The sequence below is a fragment of the Hypomesus nipponensis genome, chromosome 13, assembly GCF_054491055.1.
Source record: "Hypomesus nipponensis isolate SF chromosome 13, ASM5449105v1, whole genome shotgun sequence".
Classification (NCBI taxonomy): domain Eukaryota; kingdom Metazoa; phylum Chordata; class Actinopteri; order Osmeriformes; family Osmeridae; genus Hypomesus; species Hypomesus nipponensis.
The window spans coordinates 13,492,099-13,511,436 of record NC_140373.1 but is presented as its reverse complement, the minus strand read 5'-3'; the positions used below and the strand labels follow the sequence as shown (position 1 = coordinate 13,511,436).

Here is a 19,338-nt window from a genome sequence, read left to right as displayed (position 1 = left end):
AGATGCCTCGAATTTAGCCATTCTCATCTGATTACCCTGGTTTGCAGAGGTGCACACTCAGTCATTTCAATGAGGAGAAAGGCGGATATCGCGAGCCTTAACACCAACAACAGCATAAGGTTATCCAAATCATAGACATAACTAGAGAGGGTACCATTTCTGGGGAAATTGTAGGGTGTGCTTGCTTGCGTTAAAATGCATAGCCTACTTATTATTTATAAAGATTACATAGATTTAAAAGCATATTTTTTTCTGCTCATTTACAACTCAAAATACTAAGAGTGAAGAGTAGAATTAAATAGTCGTCTTCTCACTTCCCCTGCAAGAGGGAATGGTGATGAGCAACCTCATAGTTGAATCAAAACTAATACATTTGGCAGACCGGTGTAAAAATTGACCTAATATCTATGACTTCAACGTCATTGTAAATTGTTCCCTTCTAGTGATATTTTCAGGCATTTCGCCTACTCACATTGCATATTCATTAATAAAGAACCCCCTTTGACGCTTATTTTAACAATGACGTTACCAGAAGTAGCTATCTCAGATGGAATCGCGATTCAAATAGTACCATCTGCTAAATGAAAATATGCCCCCAAAAACGTAACATTTATCTAGGGGAAAATGTCAGTGGTAGCGATCATTGTCAGTAACAAGGCAAACTTATGGGCCCAAATAAGTAATAAAATAAACTGTCCTTTGTTCCTTACGGAAAATGTTGCTTTGCAACGTCGATGTTCAAGTCAGTTATTCGGGGGAAATAGTCAAAAGTCAGTGAGGGATCCACAGTAGGCTATTGTTAGTATCGGTCAGTGGGACTGACACAATCCTACCACAGGATCCGTTGAATGGGTGGTCAAAGCTCACAGTTCAACTGGGAGGCTCGCCATCAATGGATCATCTCAACATCCGCCTTGGACACCAAGGCTGGAAGCAAGTTTTTTCCTCGTTCTCAAAAAAAGACCTGACCTGTATTTACAAAACAGGTGTTACAGTCCAGAATCTTAGATGCAATTGCAATTAGGCTCACATAAATGTATATTCTCAAGTTGAAACATAACTAAACACGGTTAACAAACAGTTAACTACAATTACTTCCAAAATAAATGTCTAATTTGGCTAAATATATCATTTTTACCATAGTGATGTCAATTAAATATGTAAGCACAATTTAACAATGCATTCACGTATTTATGAAGAACACTAACTTGTACAGTAATAATGCATAACCCATGTTTTCTTATCTGCATTGTCTCACTTTGTAACCCTTTTTAACATAGGATTTTAGATTACAAATAAAATAAATGAAATACATTGTTTTAATTAACAATTCACAGCTTTGCTGTTTTTACCCATTTTAAATAACTTAAAACTACAATTTTTCCTTCAATTGCTTATTACCTTGACCCAATCACGCTTGGCGAGTGTGACTAGTTTTTCTGCACTTGAATAGGAAAACTGCAGTTTTCCTATTCAATATCAATTAATTTAGTAACATACATGCTTTAACAATGAACTTAAAATGTGCAAAATACCCAAATGATTAGCTAGCGTGACCACGGCATGGGCATCTCAATACGTACAGTCAATGAGAACATGTGAGTGCTAGCTTACCAAGAAGGATTATCTCAGGAGTGATTAAAGAAAAATAAAAGTGCTTCATCGACGGTTCTTCCACTTCTAAACAGGAGCTATTATCATACAAAATCATCAACTCAAATATTTGTAATTTTTAAGACATTAGATTCTGTTTTCATACTTTCTTCAAATTTCTTCAATTAACATGTGCGAGTAGAGGCTGTGCTCTATGGAGGACCAAACCTGCCATATTTACAAATGAATGAATGAATAAATAAATGTCCATATCCATGCATTTAGACAGAAATAAACGAATATATATATTAATTAATGCACAATTGTCAATCAATAGTTACATATATTTTACATTTATGTATTTATTTATTTTGTATTCATTTATGTATTGATTTATTGATTTATTTATTCATTCATTCATTCATTTATATATTCATTTATTCATTCATTTATTTATTCATTCATTCATTCATTCATTCATTCATTCATTGTTCCCAATATGATAATGAGAGGAGGCCAGTAGGCGTGGAAACTGATGTTCAGACATTGCAATTAATCCAGAGCCATAGATTCAATCTAGCTAACGCCTGGGACACACTGGCTGCGAAGCGCCCTGGAGCGCCACAATATACTACGAATGGCGCGATGCTGTTCACACTAGACGTGCATTTCTCCACGCCGGTCACCAAGCCTTTCACCTTCTCTGAGATTTTATTTTCTACATGTAAAGCTGACATGTACATAAACATGGCATAGGCTACAGGCTATTTAGGCAACTTGTTGCTCCAACAATAACCGTCGCAACGGCATCCCATTCCCAACATAACGTGGCAACGTTTGGCTTTTGTTGCCGTAGTCTTTGTAAAATATGTGCTATGGGGCATACAACTCCATTTAGGACTAAGCTACTTTTCATCTTCGATAATTAACTTTTTGTCGTCAATCTTCACAAATTTCTCTTCTGCTTGATTGGGGGCTATATGCCAGATTGTCTATCTCGCTCACACACAGGACAAATATGTTGGTTTGACAATCAACAATCAGGATTTTTTATTTTAAAATGTTTACGTTTTTATCGGGGTAAACACATGGTTGGCCGGTCAGCGTAGTGAAGTTGGGTGTTAAGTGATAGCCCACAACTAACGTAGTAAAATCTTTATAACATGTTTGTTTATCCAAATATCATATATGGTGAATTAAATCTTTGTTTTCAACAAGGTCGGCCAGCCTGTCCATGTAGGCTATGTTGTCCATGACAGCAAGGATGGATGTAAGGCTACATAATCGAATACAAAGCGTGGAAAACGATTAGCCAATGGTGTGTCAAATACCGCCTACCTATTTTGATTGACACATCTCATTAACATATTGAGAAGAAGAAATACAGGAATTAATGAATGAATAAATGAATGAATAAATGAAGGAATAAATGAATGAATAAATGAATGAATAAATGAATGAACACATGAATGAATACATGAATGAATAAATAAATGAATAAATAAATGAATAAATAAATGAATAAATGAATACATAAATACATGTAAATTATAAGGTAATATTGATTGACAATTGTGCATTAATTAGTAGATGTATTCATTTATTTATGTCTAAATGCATGGATGTGGACATTTATTTATTCATTCATTCATTTTTAAATATGGCAAGTTTGGTCCTCCATAGTGCTCCATGCATCAATCAGACAGGTGAAACTATCTGCGTTTCTGCATACTACTTCCTGTTATCCGTCAAAATAAACTTCAGTTTTTCAAAATAAAACCAGAGACTAGAGAGAACTGCCACTCTCAGGAAACTTCCGAGTTCTGAACTGGTTTTAATTCCATGTGAGGGCGCTAACGAGCGAGTGCAGAATGAATGGAGGTCTATGGAGCGGTACCCCTCAAAATCCACTTTTCTCAGGATATAATTTTTGGTCCAGTAATTTGAATTCTGAATTCGAAAGGGGAGGCCAAAACAATACACAATGCCGGGTTTTAGATTTTTTGAAAGTTGCCTTTCTGTTCTAAAAAGCTTTCGAAAATGTCATTGACGTCATACACATCGTACGACCAGAGCTACTGCTTGACGGCAAGCTCTGGTCACTTACTTTTTTCTCTCAGGGCATCGACAACACAGCTGACAGGTTAGGCTCTCCCTGTCAATACACATGCTTGAAAGAGTTTTGGCTTGCTAATGTTGTTGCTAATGTTGCTAATGCTCCGACATTCTGATTCCGCTTCGGATGCCATCAAACGGGAGCTCTGGTCGTATCAGTCCTTTACTAACCAATCAGAATTCAGTAGCAGAATGCTAGCGTGTTATGGGCAACAACGACTCACCATGTAAGAAATCAAAAGGACATAAGTACTCGTTCATTCAATTTTCGACCTATAATCCATGTTGAACATGCACAAACTACAATCAAATCGGAGATTTTTCAACGACAATCAGGCGAAAGAGACAAATTTAGCCGTTTAGCTCCATAGACTCCCATTCAACATGCACTCGCTCGCGATCACCCCCAGTGGAACTCTGGTGGAACTGCAGCCAAATTCAGTACAATGGGGTTTAATAGGGGGTGGCAAGGCTCTCCTTAAACAGGCTCTGATAAAACCATTAATATAGAAAACGTAAATAAAACAATATATAACATAATATGTTATGTTAATATAACATAAATAAAATACAATTGAACCTTTTAACCAAGTGGGTTACAATAATTTCACCAACAAATCGTTTACTTGTAATCTAATGTCATAATAAATCCAACGAAAATGTATTTGTGAGCAGGGTTCGACATAATGGCCCGGGGCCAGTAAAAAGTAACGTCAGGACAGTTAAATAGCAACTCACTGGCCCGATCGGGCCACTGCTAATTGTTGATTGAAAAAAAAAAATTCGCATCTAAAAGTTAACATCCTTCATATGTTTTGCTATCTGCTAAATGCATAAATAACTTTGCAGCTCGTGGGGCGCACATTTGGCAAATGAAGAGTTGAGTGAGTGACGAGTGGTTGTCAAATTGTAATTCTATAATCTCTATACATTTTTTAAGAACTGGCGCGAGACAAAAGTGAAGATGAAAGCATAGAGCTATGAGTTCAAACGGAAGCAACTTTTTTTATGGAGCTAAAATGCGCTGTGTCGTCTGTCGTATGTTCCCGTCTAAAGCAGACAAAAGTGGATCTTTTTTAACACAGGCACCGACAATTTTCGAAAACAATCCCTGACCAGCCATGCTAGCAGGCAGCACCTGGTTTGCGTGACAGTTAAGCGAATGGTTGACAATCCATCTTCCAGGCCGTTGACCATGCTGGTTAGGAATTTAAATGCAGATGCCCATCATGTTATTGCACGATTTATAACAACGGCATATCACGTAATTAAGACGGACAGACGTTCGCCTTGTTCCCCCGGGCTATTGAACTGCAGCAGAAGAATGGTGTCGACTTGGGTACTTAGTATCATACTGATGAAAATGCAATGGAAGCTTTTATAAATTAGCATTGAGGGACCAGAGGTTTCAGTTTTAGCCAGACAGTCGTGCAGAGATGGCTGTCAGCAGGGAAGAGAGCACGTCATTTTTGAGGTTAGAAGTCAATTGTTTTGCTGAATATGACCTTATAATTTTTATCACTAGAAATGTGATTTAATTTTTGTTCTTTTTATATCCAGGATGTGTTTAATAAATGGTTAAACATGTTAACAGAATAACATAACTTATAAGTCTTTGGTTTTGTTGTAACAATGATAAATTAAAACTTTTGGAGGGGGGGCCAGTAAAAATGGCCTTGGGGCCAGTAAGTTTCAAACCCACTGCCCGTGGGGCCAGTCGCAATTTTTTTAAATGTTGAACCCTGTTTGTGAGGAATGTTTATTTTAACGATTGAAAACAGATGCATCACAGACCGCTGTAGTATGTGTTGCCCGGGCAACAGAGGCTAATGTCATGATGCTAATGCTTCAGTGAAATAGTAGACTAACTTACTGTTTCCGAAAGTAGATGTAACTACTTCCTTATATCAGCTTATATTGTACATTACACTTCACAATTGTGTTTCATATCACAAATTAAATGAGTAAATATTTATCACCCTGGCCTCTTTGCTTGTGTCGTTTCTTCAGCTCCTTTGCAGTAAAGCAGTTAGCCTAGCTATCTCCCAGAAGTTAACGAGCTGCTTAACTAATGATCTGCTAGAGGTAGTCACACAATATTTTGTGACGTTAGTGACGTCAGTAGCGTCAATGATTATGGCCATAGACATATATACATATATGTATATATGTCTATGATTATGGCTAGCAAGTTAGCCACTGTTAGCTTCACTTTTGCCACAAAAACTTAATTAAAACCTAAACCGTGCAACGGAACATAAATCCGAATAGAACCAACGCAATCGTGACCAAGACAAACCTTTTGACATCGACATTGTCTATGTAGTCCAAATATTGATTGAGCCTTAGGGGCGCGAAAATAAACATTAACTAGAAAAGGCTGTTCCTGCAAAACAGCAGTGAGAATGCTGAAAACCTGAATGGGGATAGCTGACCATGCTAAAAAAGCTTAACATTTTGTAGAAAGTTATAAGCTGAAGCTTCAAAGCACCCAAAATATATTTTAAATAGGGGCTGGACGAAAGCATAAAACTACAAAAAAGAGAAGAATAATACAAAAAGGGAAATAATTCAGAAGAATTTGAAAATGTAGTAGAAAGTCATTTGCTCAGGTTTCAAAAGGCCTGAAATGTTTGTTAGAAAGGACCTGCACCGAGATGAAGGCATAAAACTCCAGAAAAGAGAAGAAAAATGCTAAACAAAAAGGGGAACATTTCAGAAAGATGAGCTGCAGGAAAATATGAAAATTGAACAGAAAACCAGTTGCTCAAGTCTGGGTTGAACGAATTTGAAGGTAAGAGGACAACAATGGAATAACTGGAACTTGCTGGGAAAACGTAGCAACCGCTGGTCATTGACAACAGAGTGGCAACATTTCTAACCTAGAATCTCAAAACGGAGGAGAAACTAATCATGCGTGCCTGCACACCCAGTCCTGTTCAGATACTTAATTTAAGATGACATCAAAATAATAATTCATAGTGCAGGGTTGGTGATGTTGTCGTTGTCCCTGGTGAGTTTTTTATAGTAAATAACAAGATCATGCTACATCTAACCAGCGGATTATTTCTTGCAAGTGTGTCAAAGTGGTATGTAGATCTACTACTTCAAATTGAAAACGGAGAAGATATTTAGAGTAAAGACAAGTTACTTTACATCTGTGTTCAATATCATCAAATAAAAGTAAAAGCTTTCCAGTTACGAAGCGTTTGTTTGTAGGATTAGCGCCAGCTGCAGCAAACACTTAAGGCTGATTTATACTTCTGCGTTTTTACGCACACGCACACGGGGAACGCCCTCTCCGTCAAGACACACCCTCTGCGTGTCCTCGCAGAGCCCTTGCAGAGCTCTGCGTGTACTTCCTGATTTTCCTAACTATCCGTCTGTCCGTGCGTCTTTTTACGGATACCCCTTGGCTGTGATTGGTCCGTATTAAGAACCGCTTGCGTCAAGGGCGGGGGCGGAGTTGCCGTGACCAACAGGAGAACAGAATCCTTTGACCGCCATTGTTGTAAGTTTTTACAATTCATTTTCAGCTAAACAGTACATGTAAATCAGCATCTGAATTAAAATGTGACGAAATTGGGCAGTGTAGTTGCTAAGAATGTGCTTATTTTATTGATGAAGCGGCTAATTTGTAAATTTGCTCCGACTTTTCGATAACCTAGCGAGCATTGCAGTGCAGCGCCATCTACTGTTCTAGTGGTGAATAGCTTTCAGCACGCAGAGCCGTCGGAGTAGTATAAATTCAACCAATCCGTCCGACTCCGTACGTCTGTCCGTTAACGGAGACGCAGAAGTATAAATCGGCCTTAGCTAAGCTTAGCGTAGCTAAACTACCCCAGCCCTGGTTTGGCTGTTCGTGACGGTCATCTATGACAGTCGCGCCTCGATTTTTGCATATTTCTCTAAAACTTGCTAAAATAAAAACGATCCTGCTAGATTATGTACACTTTAAGCTCAATGTACATACCTTGTTTGGCCAATTTGGTCGATTGTGGAAAAATAAAAAGTCAAACCGTTTTTAGTTATGGAGAGAGCCATCGCGCTAGCTCGATTTTGAGAGATGTAGCCAGAATCCACACCTCAAACAAGTTAACCTAGACGCAAAACTTTACGTCCAATCCAAAAAATGAATATTTTCCGAGACCCAAGACTCTTCCGAAACCAGACATGTCCTTTATATGTCTGTGCGGTCAGAAATACGACTCTACCGGCAGTTTAAAAACACGTCTACTTTCGAAATTCTCTGACTAATTTTACCCACCTCTCCATCGAAGTTAGTGAGAGAATTTGAAAGGCTGCTCTCGCTTCAAGGCTCAAAGCTGAAAATCTGTAAATGTGAGCTCTTTGGTAGTTACATTGGCTGAAAGAGGACAAGTTTTCCTACATTTTAAGGTATAACCTGTTTCTGTAAGTTGAACTATATGAACGTCAGAGGAATTTGTTTGACAATTTAGTTGAAGACCAGAAAAAGTGTGCCACTCTGCTGGCTGCTCAATCATAAAAATCAAGAAGGAGCTAAATTTTTTATTTGCACAAAAACCTTGATTCTTTAAAAAGTATAAAAGTGAGAAGTCATAGCCATCATCTCCTGAAGGAGCTGAACGTTTTGATACAAAAATTGTAGGAATCGGTGAAAGTATTCAGGACTAGTTGAAGGCCAAAAAATGGCGGAAGAACTGAGAAGTTGAAAAACAAGCATATATATGTGAGATTACAATGGTTTGTGCCTGCAAAAGGCAAGCACACCCCAATAAAGAATAGACGCCGCATCGAACGCTACTGCCTACTGGCGCTGACTAGACGTGGGGCCGCCATCTTGGAAAGGTCCGATCCCTCCACTCAGTGTAATCTGTTTGGTTGGGGCAATGAGCTGTCAGCGCATTTAATTAATCATACCGCACTGAATAGCCTACCAAACGGATTTTCGCACGTTTTTTTTTTTTTGCTGCAAAGGTCATACATGTAGCTATGATACTATGGAAGCAAATCGTGACCAAAATTCAAATGAAAATGCATTTCCAGAAATGCTTTTTCATGTTAAGAATGTAGCTGCATTATTTGACTCATAAATAAAATGAGTAATCAATCATTCTATTTGCATTTTAATTTTCTTCTTTAAGACTGCTCATTCTTTCACTTAATTAAAATGAAAACGAAAAAGACATTTGAAATGTGGCTGCAAAATCGTAACCACAATTCAAATTCAAATGCATTTCCAGAAATGCTTTTTCATTTTCAAGAACATGGCTGCAAAATCGTGACCACAATTCAAATTCAAATGCATTTCCAGAAATGCATTTTTGTTTTCGTGTTCTGCCCGCAAAGAACTGCCCATAATTCGAAAACGAAAATGCATTCTGAGCGGCGCAGCAGAGTGACGTCAGTAGCCTCTCTTCTTCAGCTCCCTGCTGACCGCCAATAGGGTCCAAATGCAGTGCTCCCTCCTCAGGCCCCTCCAAACCGGAACTCTCTCCTCAGGCCCCTGAAGCCGGAACTCTCTCCTCAGGCCCCTTTTTTCATGTGTATCCGAGGTATTAGTGCCACCGCTGGTCGGAGGATACTGTAGTAGGCTATTTATATTAATAGGCTAACTTACATTGAACTTCGGTTTTAGCATAAGTCAATAGTGTTTAACAAAGCGGAAATTAGCATTGCGGCTAGCGTTAGGTACAGAGTTCTAAATTAAGACCCTCCAAATGCGGGCTAAATTTCATTTTCATAATAAAAACTCGCAAGCCAGTTTGGCCGGTGATAGCCTAAATGAGGCATTTCATCAACGATACATAAGGCTATGTTCTGGGCATGGTTATTGTTAATTTATCCCCCTGCAGTAGCCTAAGTTTCCCATGAACACCGTAATCCTACGTTATTGGAATATGGAATATATGTTTAGTGCTATTACACATCTTTATGATTGAAGTGGTAATTGATGAAGCAACATTTAACATAAATACAAGGATGGATATTGATTTCAGATTAAGAGAGTAGTGTTGTTTGTATTATCAACGTTAAAAAATGAATTATTTCAGAGCCGGCTCTTGTTGCCGTGGAAACAATAAACAATAACACGAGCCAGCTGTTGCTGCTGCAAATGACCAACGGAAAAAATGTGATATTCTATAATGACCACTAGATGACGCTAAACTGCCAAACCTATTTTCTATGCTTGCCAGGGTTAGAACAGTGATCATGTTTGTAATGTTAGCAATACGTAACGCTAGCCGCAATGCTAATTTCCGCTTTGTTAAACATTATTGACTTATGCTAAAACCGAAGTTCAATGTAAGGTAGCCTATTAATATAAATAGCCTACAGTATCCTCCGACCAGCGGTGGCGCTAATACCTCGGATACACATGAAAAAAGGGGCCTGAGGAGAGAGTTCCGGCTCTAGGGGCCTGAGGAGAGAGTTCCGGTTTAGAGGGGCCTGAGGAGGGAGCACTGCATTTGGACCCTATTGGAGGAGGGAGCACTGCATTTGGACCCTTCTCGCCTGAGGAGGGAGCACTGCATTTGGACCCTATTGGCCTGAGGAGGGAGCACCATTTGGACCCTTCTCGCTGACCGAGCTACCCATCTTGTTCGGTAGGGGGCGGTGTGCACATACGCATTGCATTAACGCTACATGACCAAATTTGCCTAGAAATTGACTGAATTGCCGGGTCTTTAGAGGGCGCATCACAGATCATGGCGCTCCCTCAAATTGTGCATACACTGATAGAATTAGCTGAGCTGGTAGAAACTAATAATATATCTGAGTCTGATGGCCGTGACCGAGTAGAACAAACTGAGTTGCTGGTTGCTTGAGGAAGACCCAGATCATCTGGGATAGCACACATTACTTTTAGACTGTGGGCCAAGTCCGTTTTTCTCCTTTAGTTTTCTGGCACATCTTGGTCTCGCCACGTCTCCGTCAAATTAAATTTCGCTATTGCTTTTTCAGCAATCAAACTCTCAGCTGTGTTGAGATTAACCCATTTCTGGGCACACTGAACAAATGATGCCCAACTTGCTTTTGAGAATAGGGATATTTGGCTTTTTGTCTTCGAGGCAACATGTATACAGCACTTCATTGTCAAATAAGTTGCCGGCTGTCATCGCGTCTCGCTTTGACGTTTTGCTTTATGATGTTTGATGTTTTGCTCCATGTAACATTAGATAACCCACAGGTGATCAACGGAGGTCTGACGGTACTGTAAGTGCTCAATGTATATTATAGCTCATGTCATGTAACGTTAGACAAAAAGTATTTAAAAAAACTATTTTTAATAGCAGGCTTTCGTTCTAATCAGGGCGACGTGACAGGTTGTCAAGGAGACGGGGGATTTGTTTACGTTTTCTGAGGCAACGTTTTAGTAGTCCTACAAATTTGCCCTTTTAAAAATGTAAACGTTTAAATCGATATCTTCATCAAATATGCACATATCCACGTTGGAAACAATCGGTAAACTACTTATACGAATTTTTCCATGCCATCTGTAAACAAATGACTTAGTTCCCTGACAGGGATCAATGAAATTCACAATTTCGGGGTCCGGCCCACGGCCTATTTCTGCCGACGTCGGCCCTATGTGTATAAGATACGTCGGCAAGATGTAGTACGATATTGTTCGTGAAAATCTTGATATTGATTTTGGGACAGTGACATGGCTGGTTAGCTAGCAAATCTTATTGTCAAACATACTGTAAAATTATATTTACTGTTTGTCAACCGTACACAATGTTATTGGCTTTGAATCCTGCTAGCATAACGTTAGCTTTTGGGCTAATAGCTCAGCCAAAGGAAAGCCGGTGTTGGTTCTATGAGCTGAGCGGACTATAAATATCAGAGTTGGCTAACGTTAAAAAACGTTAGATTTCTATTGCAAAACGCCTTAAAACATAAATTAATGTTTGTTAAAAAAAAATCGTTGGCAAGTGACCATGGTATAAGCGGGATAATGCCCTTCGAGGTGTCCAATATCATCTGATAACGGACTCCGCTGCGCGTCGGACGGTTCACGCCTCACACAGAAATGCTAGTGTTTTCTCTCAGTCTTAAACTGAAGTAAAGTGGCTGTGTACTGTGCCACAATAAGTATCCTCTGTGTGGCTGCAGTCCTGATATGGAGATGTCACAAAACCAAAACACAAACAGCTTAGGGATTATAAGGGAGGTGTAAACAAAATGCCAATGTTTTTTAGGGTTTTTTTAATTCATGAAAAACAGATCAAAAGTGATTTAAAAAAATGATCAGAGTGGGAAGTGACAGGTCCTTGCTGTAGTCAGGTCAGTAAGCAGGCAGCTCCCTCTACTGGTGAGTCATGCAGCTACAGCAGAACACCTTGGAGAGAGCTCCAGAGATCCTGCAGAAGAAGCCTTTAATAGACTTCTTCTTCTTCTTCTGCTTCTGTTCCTCTTCTCCTGGGATGCTGGAGGACTCTGCAAGATCTGGGCCTGGACATGGAAAACCATCACACAACAGGACATAACATCACACACACCTTCAGCACTGTCTATTTACTTGCAACGAGTGTGTGTGTGTGTGTGTGCGTGTGTGTGTGCGTGTGTGTGTGTGTTTGTGTGAAATGATGGGAGAGCCAACTAAAGCCTAGCCTAAATGAACAAATATCCATTCATAATCTCACTTTTACCGTTGAGAGGAGTAACTGTCTTTTGTTTTTTCCTTTTTCCAGTGACAGCCTTGGTCTTCTTTCTCATCTGGGGTGGAAGGGAGAGTAAAGACAAACATAATTCCTTTAAATTCTTAAATGTTTTACATTATGTTGACAGGACATAACTACATTAACTGTAACTGTCAGAGGTTCAAATCCCTCGTGTTTGGATTTGAATGAATAAGTCTGCAAAATAATTACATCTAATGTTTACAACTCATACATAATGTATTCTACACATGCTTACTTGTAACCCATCTTATCCTTGACTCAGTTAAGGTCAGTTCTACCCAGTGCCAGTGTTTGTGGAGTTATTTTCATCTTACCAATGTGAACCATCTTTGGAGGCTGGAGAGTTTTTTCTTTCCAAGACGGCCCAGATTGGAATGGAAGATGGAAGACCTGTTGAAGGTTTGGGAGGGCACAGAGGGAGATAACATTGAGTTGGAGGATGAAGAGGAGGAGTGGCAGGACTGGGAGGTGGAGGTCTCCTCAGAAGACCTGTCGATCTTCTCCCAGGCCTTTAACAAGCCTGGGTCTGCAGCTCTCTCTCTCTGCTTCCTGGAGACCCTGAGCTCTTCCGGTGATCTGGAGGAGAAGGGACACTCTCTGGCCTTTACCAAACCAAATCTGTCACATGTCTTCTTGACCTTTCCATCTGCTTTAGTCTCCATATGGGTCTCACTGGCCTTTCCCAAGCCAGAAGACTCCATCTCAGGTCCATCATGTAGCCTCACATCCTCACACAGGGAGCTGGAGCTTCCACCGGCCTTTTCCAAGCCAGCAGAGTTTATAGCATTCTCCTTCTCAAAATGGACGCTAAGATCGGACACGGCAGGAGCGCGCCAGGCCTCGGCGTGGCGGGAGATGACCTTGGCGATGGTCTCAGCCAGACCACAAATGGCTCCAGCTTCTCCATGGCAAGCGGAGCGGAGCAGGGCTCTGCTGCTGTTAGCGCTGAGCAACAGCTTAGCATAAGCCGCCTCCAACATGGCGTCCAGGGCGTCTGTGCCGCTGTAGAAAGGGCTCTGAGGCAGGTGCTCCAGGACGAGGCTGATCCCATCTTGGGTCTTGAGAATCCAGCCTACTTCCTGGAGGAGAGTTGCCTCTATCTGTGAGAAGGTGAGGGAGCTAGAGGTTGAGGGGGACTCCTGGAGGGCCAGGCGGACCAGAAGACCATGCAGCAGGTCCCGCAGGGTCTGGTGGTGTAGGGCACTGGGCCCGGAGGGCTTCCAGACCTTCTCCTGGATGCCAATCTCCAAAGTTTGCAGGGAGGGGGTCTCAGGGGGTCTCGGGGGCAACCAGGGAAGCACCTGGACCACCTCAGGGAGACCAGAAGCTTCATCATCTTTCCCATCCCCCGTAGTATTTATTTGCCTGGCAATGTTGATGCCTTTGGTCAGACTATCTGACATGTCTTCCTCTTCATGGAATTCACAAACATGGTCAACATTGTCGTTGTCGGGGACAATATTGGCCTTCTCAAACTGGCCTACTTGTAGGTTAGTGAAACTTGAACTCAACTCTGGGTTGAGACTTCCTGTTGTGGCTTCAGAGGAGGACCTGCAAAGGTCAGCGATCCTGGCCATGAACTCAGCATCAAGGCCTGGCACAAAAAAAAAACACACTCACACTTTTAAGTATCCTTATATTACTATAGCTATTACCTATACTTTTCTTAAAACAGTATTAATATTATAGTTCTTAACTATACCTACAGCAGTACTGTAGCACTTACAACTTTGTATTATATGGCAAAGTTATAGACTCCAGAGGTCTTATACCTCAAAAGGTGAAGGAAAATTTCACAAGGAGGATTTCTTGTAACATGTAAAACACATCCATTTAATAACAGCAATATGGCGACATGGTGAGACATTCTATTTCTAAAGAGCATTCCATTTAATGCAGTCTATCATTTGTACTTATTCTGTAACAGTGTGCTCAGTGTTACTAGTTAGGCTACCTGAACACCTGAAAATTCCCTTTGGGGTCTATATATTGAATTGAGTAAAAGATTTCACTACCTTTGTTGACAATGGCCATTACTTTTTCTGGGTCATTGCAGGAGCACTGAAGGACCCCTCCCACTTTGAGGGTCAACACCTCAGAAATGGCCTCTAGCGCCCTCCTCTGGTCCTGGCTGGCAGAGGAAGATGGCCGGTTCCTACCCACAGTCCCTCGGCTGGGGCCCGGCATCACGCAGTGGGACCCTTCCAGAGACGCGCGGTCGCTGCTGTTGTCGCTGTCACTGCTGTCGCTGCTCTCCCAAGATACATCCTTGATGGAGGTCCTGTCCTTCTTACACATCCATTCGAGGTGGTCGTTCACCAGGACACATTCGTCCGGAAGCGAGTTGGTCAGGCCAAGGAAGTTCTCCATCAGTTTCTTGAAAGCCAAGTGGATGAAATTGTACAGCATCGGAGCGAAGAGCTCCCAGTCCAGGTGCTGCTTGGCCTCCGGGTTCTGGATGTTGGGCTTGGAGCGGCAGCGGCCTGTCGAGGGGAGTCGTCCCACCTGCGTGTCCAGGAGCAGCTCATAGAGGCGGTCGATCAGCTCCATGGAGAAGCTCTGGATCCTCGTCTGCAACATCCTGGTACACATGTTGTGAGAGGCGAGCAGGCGGCCCAGGTCGTACTCAGCCTGGTCCAACAACCCGACGGAGGAGCCTCCTTTGTCTTTTTCGCAGTCTTCATCATTGGAGACTGATCTGGTGGAGTAGGCCATCCGCATGACAGTGTCCAGCATTTTGTGAGCCGTCAGGTTGAGGTTGTGGCTGTTTGCCTTGATCCTGGGGCTAGGGCTCCTGGGGCTAGGGCCCCTGGTGCTAGGGCTCTTGGGGCTAGGGCTACTGGAGGCTGACCTGGCCTCCTCCTTCTGCTGCTCCTCCTCCTCCTCGTCGCTAGCCGAGCCGCACTCCTCCTCTGATCTCCTCTCCTCCTGCTGGGTGCTGAAAAGGAAGCTTTCCTGACACGAGCGTGTGCAGGCCTCCTTCTCCTCCTTTCCCTTGACCCAGTTCCCCAGCAGCTCTCCCTGGCTGCGGCTCCTCCTGCTGCTCCTCCCGCTGCTGACCCCCTGGTTCCTCCTCTGTAGGGCCTTCACCTCCTCCGTAACCTGGCTGAGCAGGGACTCGCTCACGCACTCCACTAACAGGGTGAAGTCATTACCGCGTGGCTGCAGGAAGTCCACCTCTCCTTCTGTAATCATCTCCGCTGCTGCGCTGAAGTTCTCCAGAACAAGGTGGATGATGGTGCAGGCACTGGAGATGTTCTGGGGCAGGGAGGCCGTGTCGGCGTCTTGGGGATGGTTCAGGGAAGAGCGTCTTTCTCTGGCCACTATCCCCTGGAGGATGCCCCCCAACCGCCTCACCAGCTCCAGCTTCTCCTCTGTGGTGAAAACGCCCTGTCTCTGGAAGAGGGCATGGTGGGACAGGATGCCAGAGAGGCTCTCCATCTGGGTGGAGGGGTTGTGAGGCTCGCTATCGTATCTGACGAGTCCAATGCTGCTGACCGAGCTGCGGCCTGAGCCGGTCGATACCGCTGTCACACAGCTGGGCCTGGGCGATGTCATAGCCTTTTCCATCTCCTGGGCTTCCGCCACACTGCCAATGAAGAACGACACCATCTTCTCAGCCTCCTTTTTCTCCCTGTGGAAGACGACCTCTGACGTATTGCTGTTGGCAGACAACAGGGGCCGCGGGGGCATCTGCTCGTTGACGGCGTCCATGTGGATGTCGGCGAGGACCTGGATCTTCTCCTTGGCGTCCTGCCAGGTGTTCAGGATCAGGTCCTCAGAGATACTTGTCAAATAGAATTCAGACAAGGAGCTGCCCGGGTGGTGAAGCACCAACTCGTCCATCACCTTGTCCATGGCCGAGTCACAGAGCTCCTCTACAATGGCAGACAGCTTCGCCTCTTCCCTGTCTCTCGCCATCACTCCCTTCAACATGGCGATGACCTCTGCCACAGTGAGGGATGCCGTGGCAAGGATATCCTCCTCTGTGGACCTACTGGGGTGAAGGGGTGTCGGAGGCCTCTCGCTCGATAGCCTGTCCTGTGGCCTGGATCCCAGCCCGCTTTCCAGCAGGGGGTGGGACTTCTCTGAGATGATCCCCTCGGGGACATCAGGCTGGGCTGAGCCCTGAGAAGAGGCCTGGTCCTTGGACAAAAGAGGAGACGAAGAAGACCTGTTCCTTGTCGAGATGCCGCTGCTGTAGGAGGTAGCGGAAGACAGAGGGTCTTGGTGGAGGTGGACCTGGTAAAGGGCAATGGCAGGCAGAACCCCATCATTGGCCACCTGGAGAACCCACTCCATCATCTCCTCTGAGCGCTTCTGCAGCTCAGCGATACTCTTGTTCTAAGAGAGAGAGAGAGAGAGAGAGAGAGAGAGAGGGTGAGAGGGGGAAGAGACAGAAAAGGATGGAAAGAGAGGAGAGAAAACAGGCAGAGTGAAAAAAGGGGAGAAAGTTCAATCGCAGTTCAGATACAGTACACATAGTTATTGTCAAGCTGAGTAAAAAAGTATTTTGAGTTAGAAACTAAAGATTTTATCTACCTTTCTCAACAGGACCTTTTTGACCAGTCTCCACTGACTGTAACAAGAACAAGAACAGATGTGTTACTGACTCTCTATACAGTACAATGACAACTAACGACACATCTTAACATTGTGTTCAACAGACCAGTAGCCTAAAGGGGACGTTAACAGGGACACTCACGGGTGGGACATCATGGCCTCTGACACTGGAATTTCGTCCAGCGTCATTGGTTCCTCTGGGCGGGATTGGATTTTGATTGGTGGAAGAACACCTATATGTCGAGGATTGTCACAGTGTGATTGGTGGATCCCTCTCTCTTGATAGAAAGTGATAATTCAATCATGAATGTTGTACTTTTGATACATTAATAAACCGATTACTCACGGTAGCTGCTCTGGTACATGGGAGGCATCTTCACACATGTAACCCTGATCTGCAGGCAAGACAAACGCTTTAGCAAGGCAAAGTAACAGAGAAAGTTATCAGAGTTTTTGGAGACATGGAGGTAGATTGATATGACTTCAAAAGTTATATTTCATATTTCCAAGTCATATCAAAAGTTATATTTCATATTTCCAAGTCATATCAAAAGTTAAAATAATTTCTGTTCAAGGCACCTCTCTGTCTGTGATCTACACTATGTATCCAAGTTAATGACTTGGAAATATGAAATATAACTAGATCTACACTATGTATCCAAGTTAAGTCACATTGTTAAACACAACAGTTAAACTCACAGAAATGAAATTCTAAAGAATCTGAAGAATCAAACATTTTCGTGTGTTTTCATCGTTTTAGCTACTAGGATAAATAACCATATTCAAATCAAATGTATTTGTATAGCCCTTTTTACACGCAAGCATGTCACAGAGGGCTTCACATACGCCCATAGAACTGCCCCTCAACCAACCTAAACCCCGAAGGTTTAACCCACTTACTTACCTTCTGTTTAGGCCTCCGTTCTTGTTGTCTTTTCTGTTTTGGGATTTCATCCATGTTTTACTGACTCAGTATGAATGGCAAACTCTTTCAAACGACTCCTTTGCCTTGTGATGAACATTTATTTCATCACTGACAGGTTTGATTTTGCAAGTCGTTTTTATATCATTTGGTAAAGTGCGTCACAATCCCTTTATGCCCCATGACGTCATCATGTCTAAATAGCGCGGCGTCTTTTCCAAAACAATGGCCCGACGTTTTGACAAATAGGTACGATTGGGATGTTTTTAAATAACTACTCGCGGGTTGTTTCCCACTTTACTCGAATTGGTAGGGACATTTTTGACAGTGTGAATTGTACAGCGATTCTACGTCCTGTACCCAGTGCTATCCAAATACTACTTTCACGTAATAAACCACACAGTGAGAAATCAGCTTTGCTGTAAAACAATAAATAAAGACTGAATCTTTATTAACACACGCACGCGTGCCTTTACATGTATGTGTAACGAGTGTCTAACTTTAACACCGCTACAGAGAATAATAATGATGATCAATGGGAGATGTATCAGAATATGTGGTTCTTTGGAAAGATGGTACTGTTTGCACTACAGAATGAAACACACAGAACACGTTGGCTATATTTCAGAGGTAATAGAATTGTTGTTGTTATTATTTTTGATATGTTGTTTCTCTATTACCTCTGCTTTATTTTTCCCCAAGGAATGTAGAGGAATGCAGGAGGGGGAAAAAAGGACACAGCTAAGGCAGCTAATAGTTCTCCAACCGTAGGCCTACTGTAGCAGAGCTTCGTCGGCTAGCCAACCGCTAAAACAAACCAATTCAGGAAAACAAAACCCTCGCTTTAAGCGAAATAATTAATATTCTCTCAATCAATACTCATTCACAAAACAACAACATACATTACTAGCTAACTAAATCAATATCTTTGTCTCTTTCTTTCTTCTCAGTAAAATGCTAATCGTTTTTTTTATTTCTAGTCTCTCTCTCGTCTCCCTCTATTGCGGTTAGCCTTCCTTTCTCCGCGCGAGAGCGCACGAGACCCCAAACTTTCTCGCCTGCACCCCGAAAGATGCACATTCACCAACAGCAAGTTATCCCAACATAAAAACATGAAACAAATATGTAGGCTACATTGATCCACAGCATCAACCTGGGACCAAACCACACCAGCATCACTTTTCTTAATAAACAAATAAATAATAGCTCTTGCATTTTACCTTTGTGAATATAATAGTTATTTATTTGTTACTGTTTATAAATAATTTTATCTTACATGTAATTAATTTGTGCCCTGTAACCCTGGGTTACACATTGATATGGCCATTGATTCACTGCACACTAGTCACTTAAACACGGTCACTTTCAGCTACTGGTTGCATCAGTAACATTGCACTACTGTACCTCACTGTACTTTGCCATCAGGCTCCTGTATGGTCATTGACATAGTCACTGATTGGCCTCTTAATAGTT

General features: G+C 42.4%; 1 protein-coding gene across 1 annotated transcript; it reads right to left on the bottom strand.

Annotated features, from left to right (window-relative positions):
• Window positions 1–10,306: 10,306 nt before the first annotated feature.
• On the bottom strand, window positions 10,307–19,078 carry LOC146260343 (uncharacterized). Its single transcript, XM_084670848.1, has 8 exons — window positions 17,848–19,078; window positions 17,290–17,338; window positions 17,086–17,176; window positions 16,923–16,959; window positions 14,396–16,724; window positions 12,695–13,974; window positions 12,348–12,414; window positions 10,307–12,150 (listed from the first exon to the last, which is right to left on the bottom strand). The coding sequence occupies exons 1-8, from the start codon at window positions 17,899–17,901 to the stop codon at window positions 12,005–12,007; spliced, it is 4,053 nt and encodes a 1,350-aa protein (XP_084526974.1). The 5' UTR covers window positions 17,902–19,078; the 3' UTR covers window positions 10,307–12,004.
• Between the last annotated feature and the right edge of the window lie 260 nt (window positions 19,079–19,338).

Bases quoted from the DNA above. Each gene is read 5' to 3' on its own strand.
- LOC146260343 (XM_084670848.1), bottom strand. From the start codon at position 17,901: ATGGATGAAATCCCAAAACAGAAAAGACAACAAGAACGGAGGCCTAAA. The intron at 12,415-12,694 runs GTAAGATGAAAA...CTTCCACCCCAG, and splicing joins TCCAAAGATGGTTCACATTG to ATGAGAAAGAAGACCAAGGC. The intron at 12,151-12,347 runs GTAAAAGTGAGA...TTCCATGTCCAG, and splicing joins GACAGTTACTCCTCTCAACG to GCCCAGATCTTGCAGAGTCC.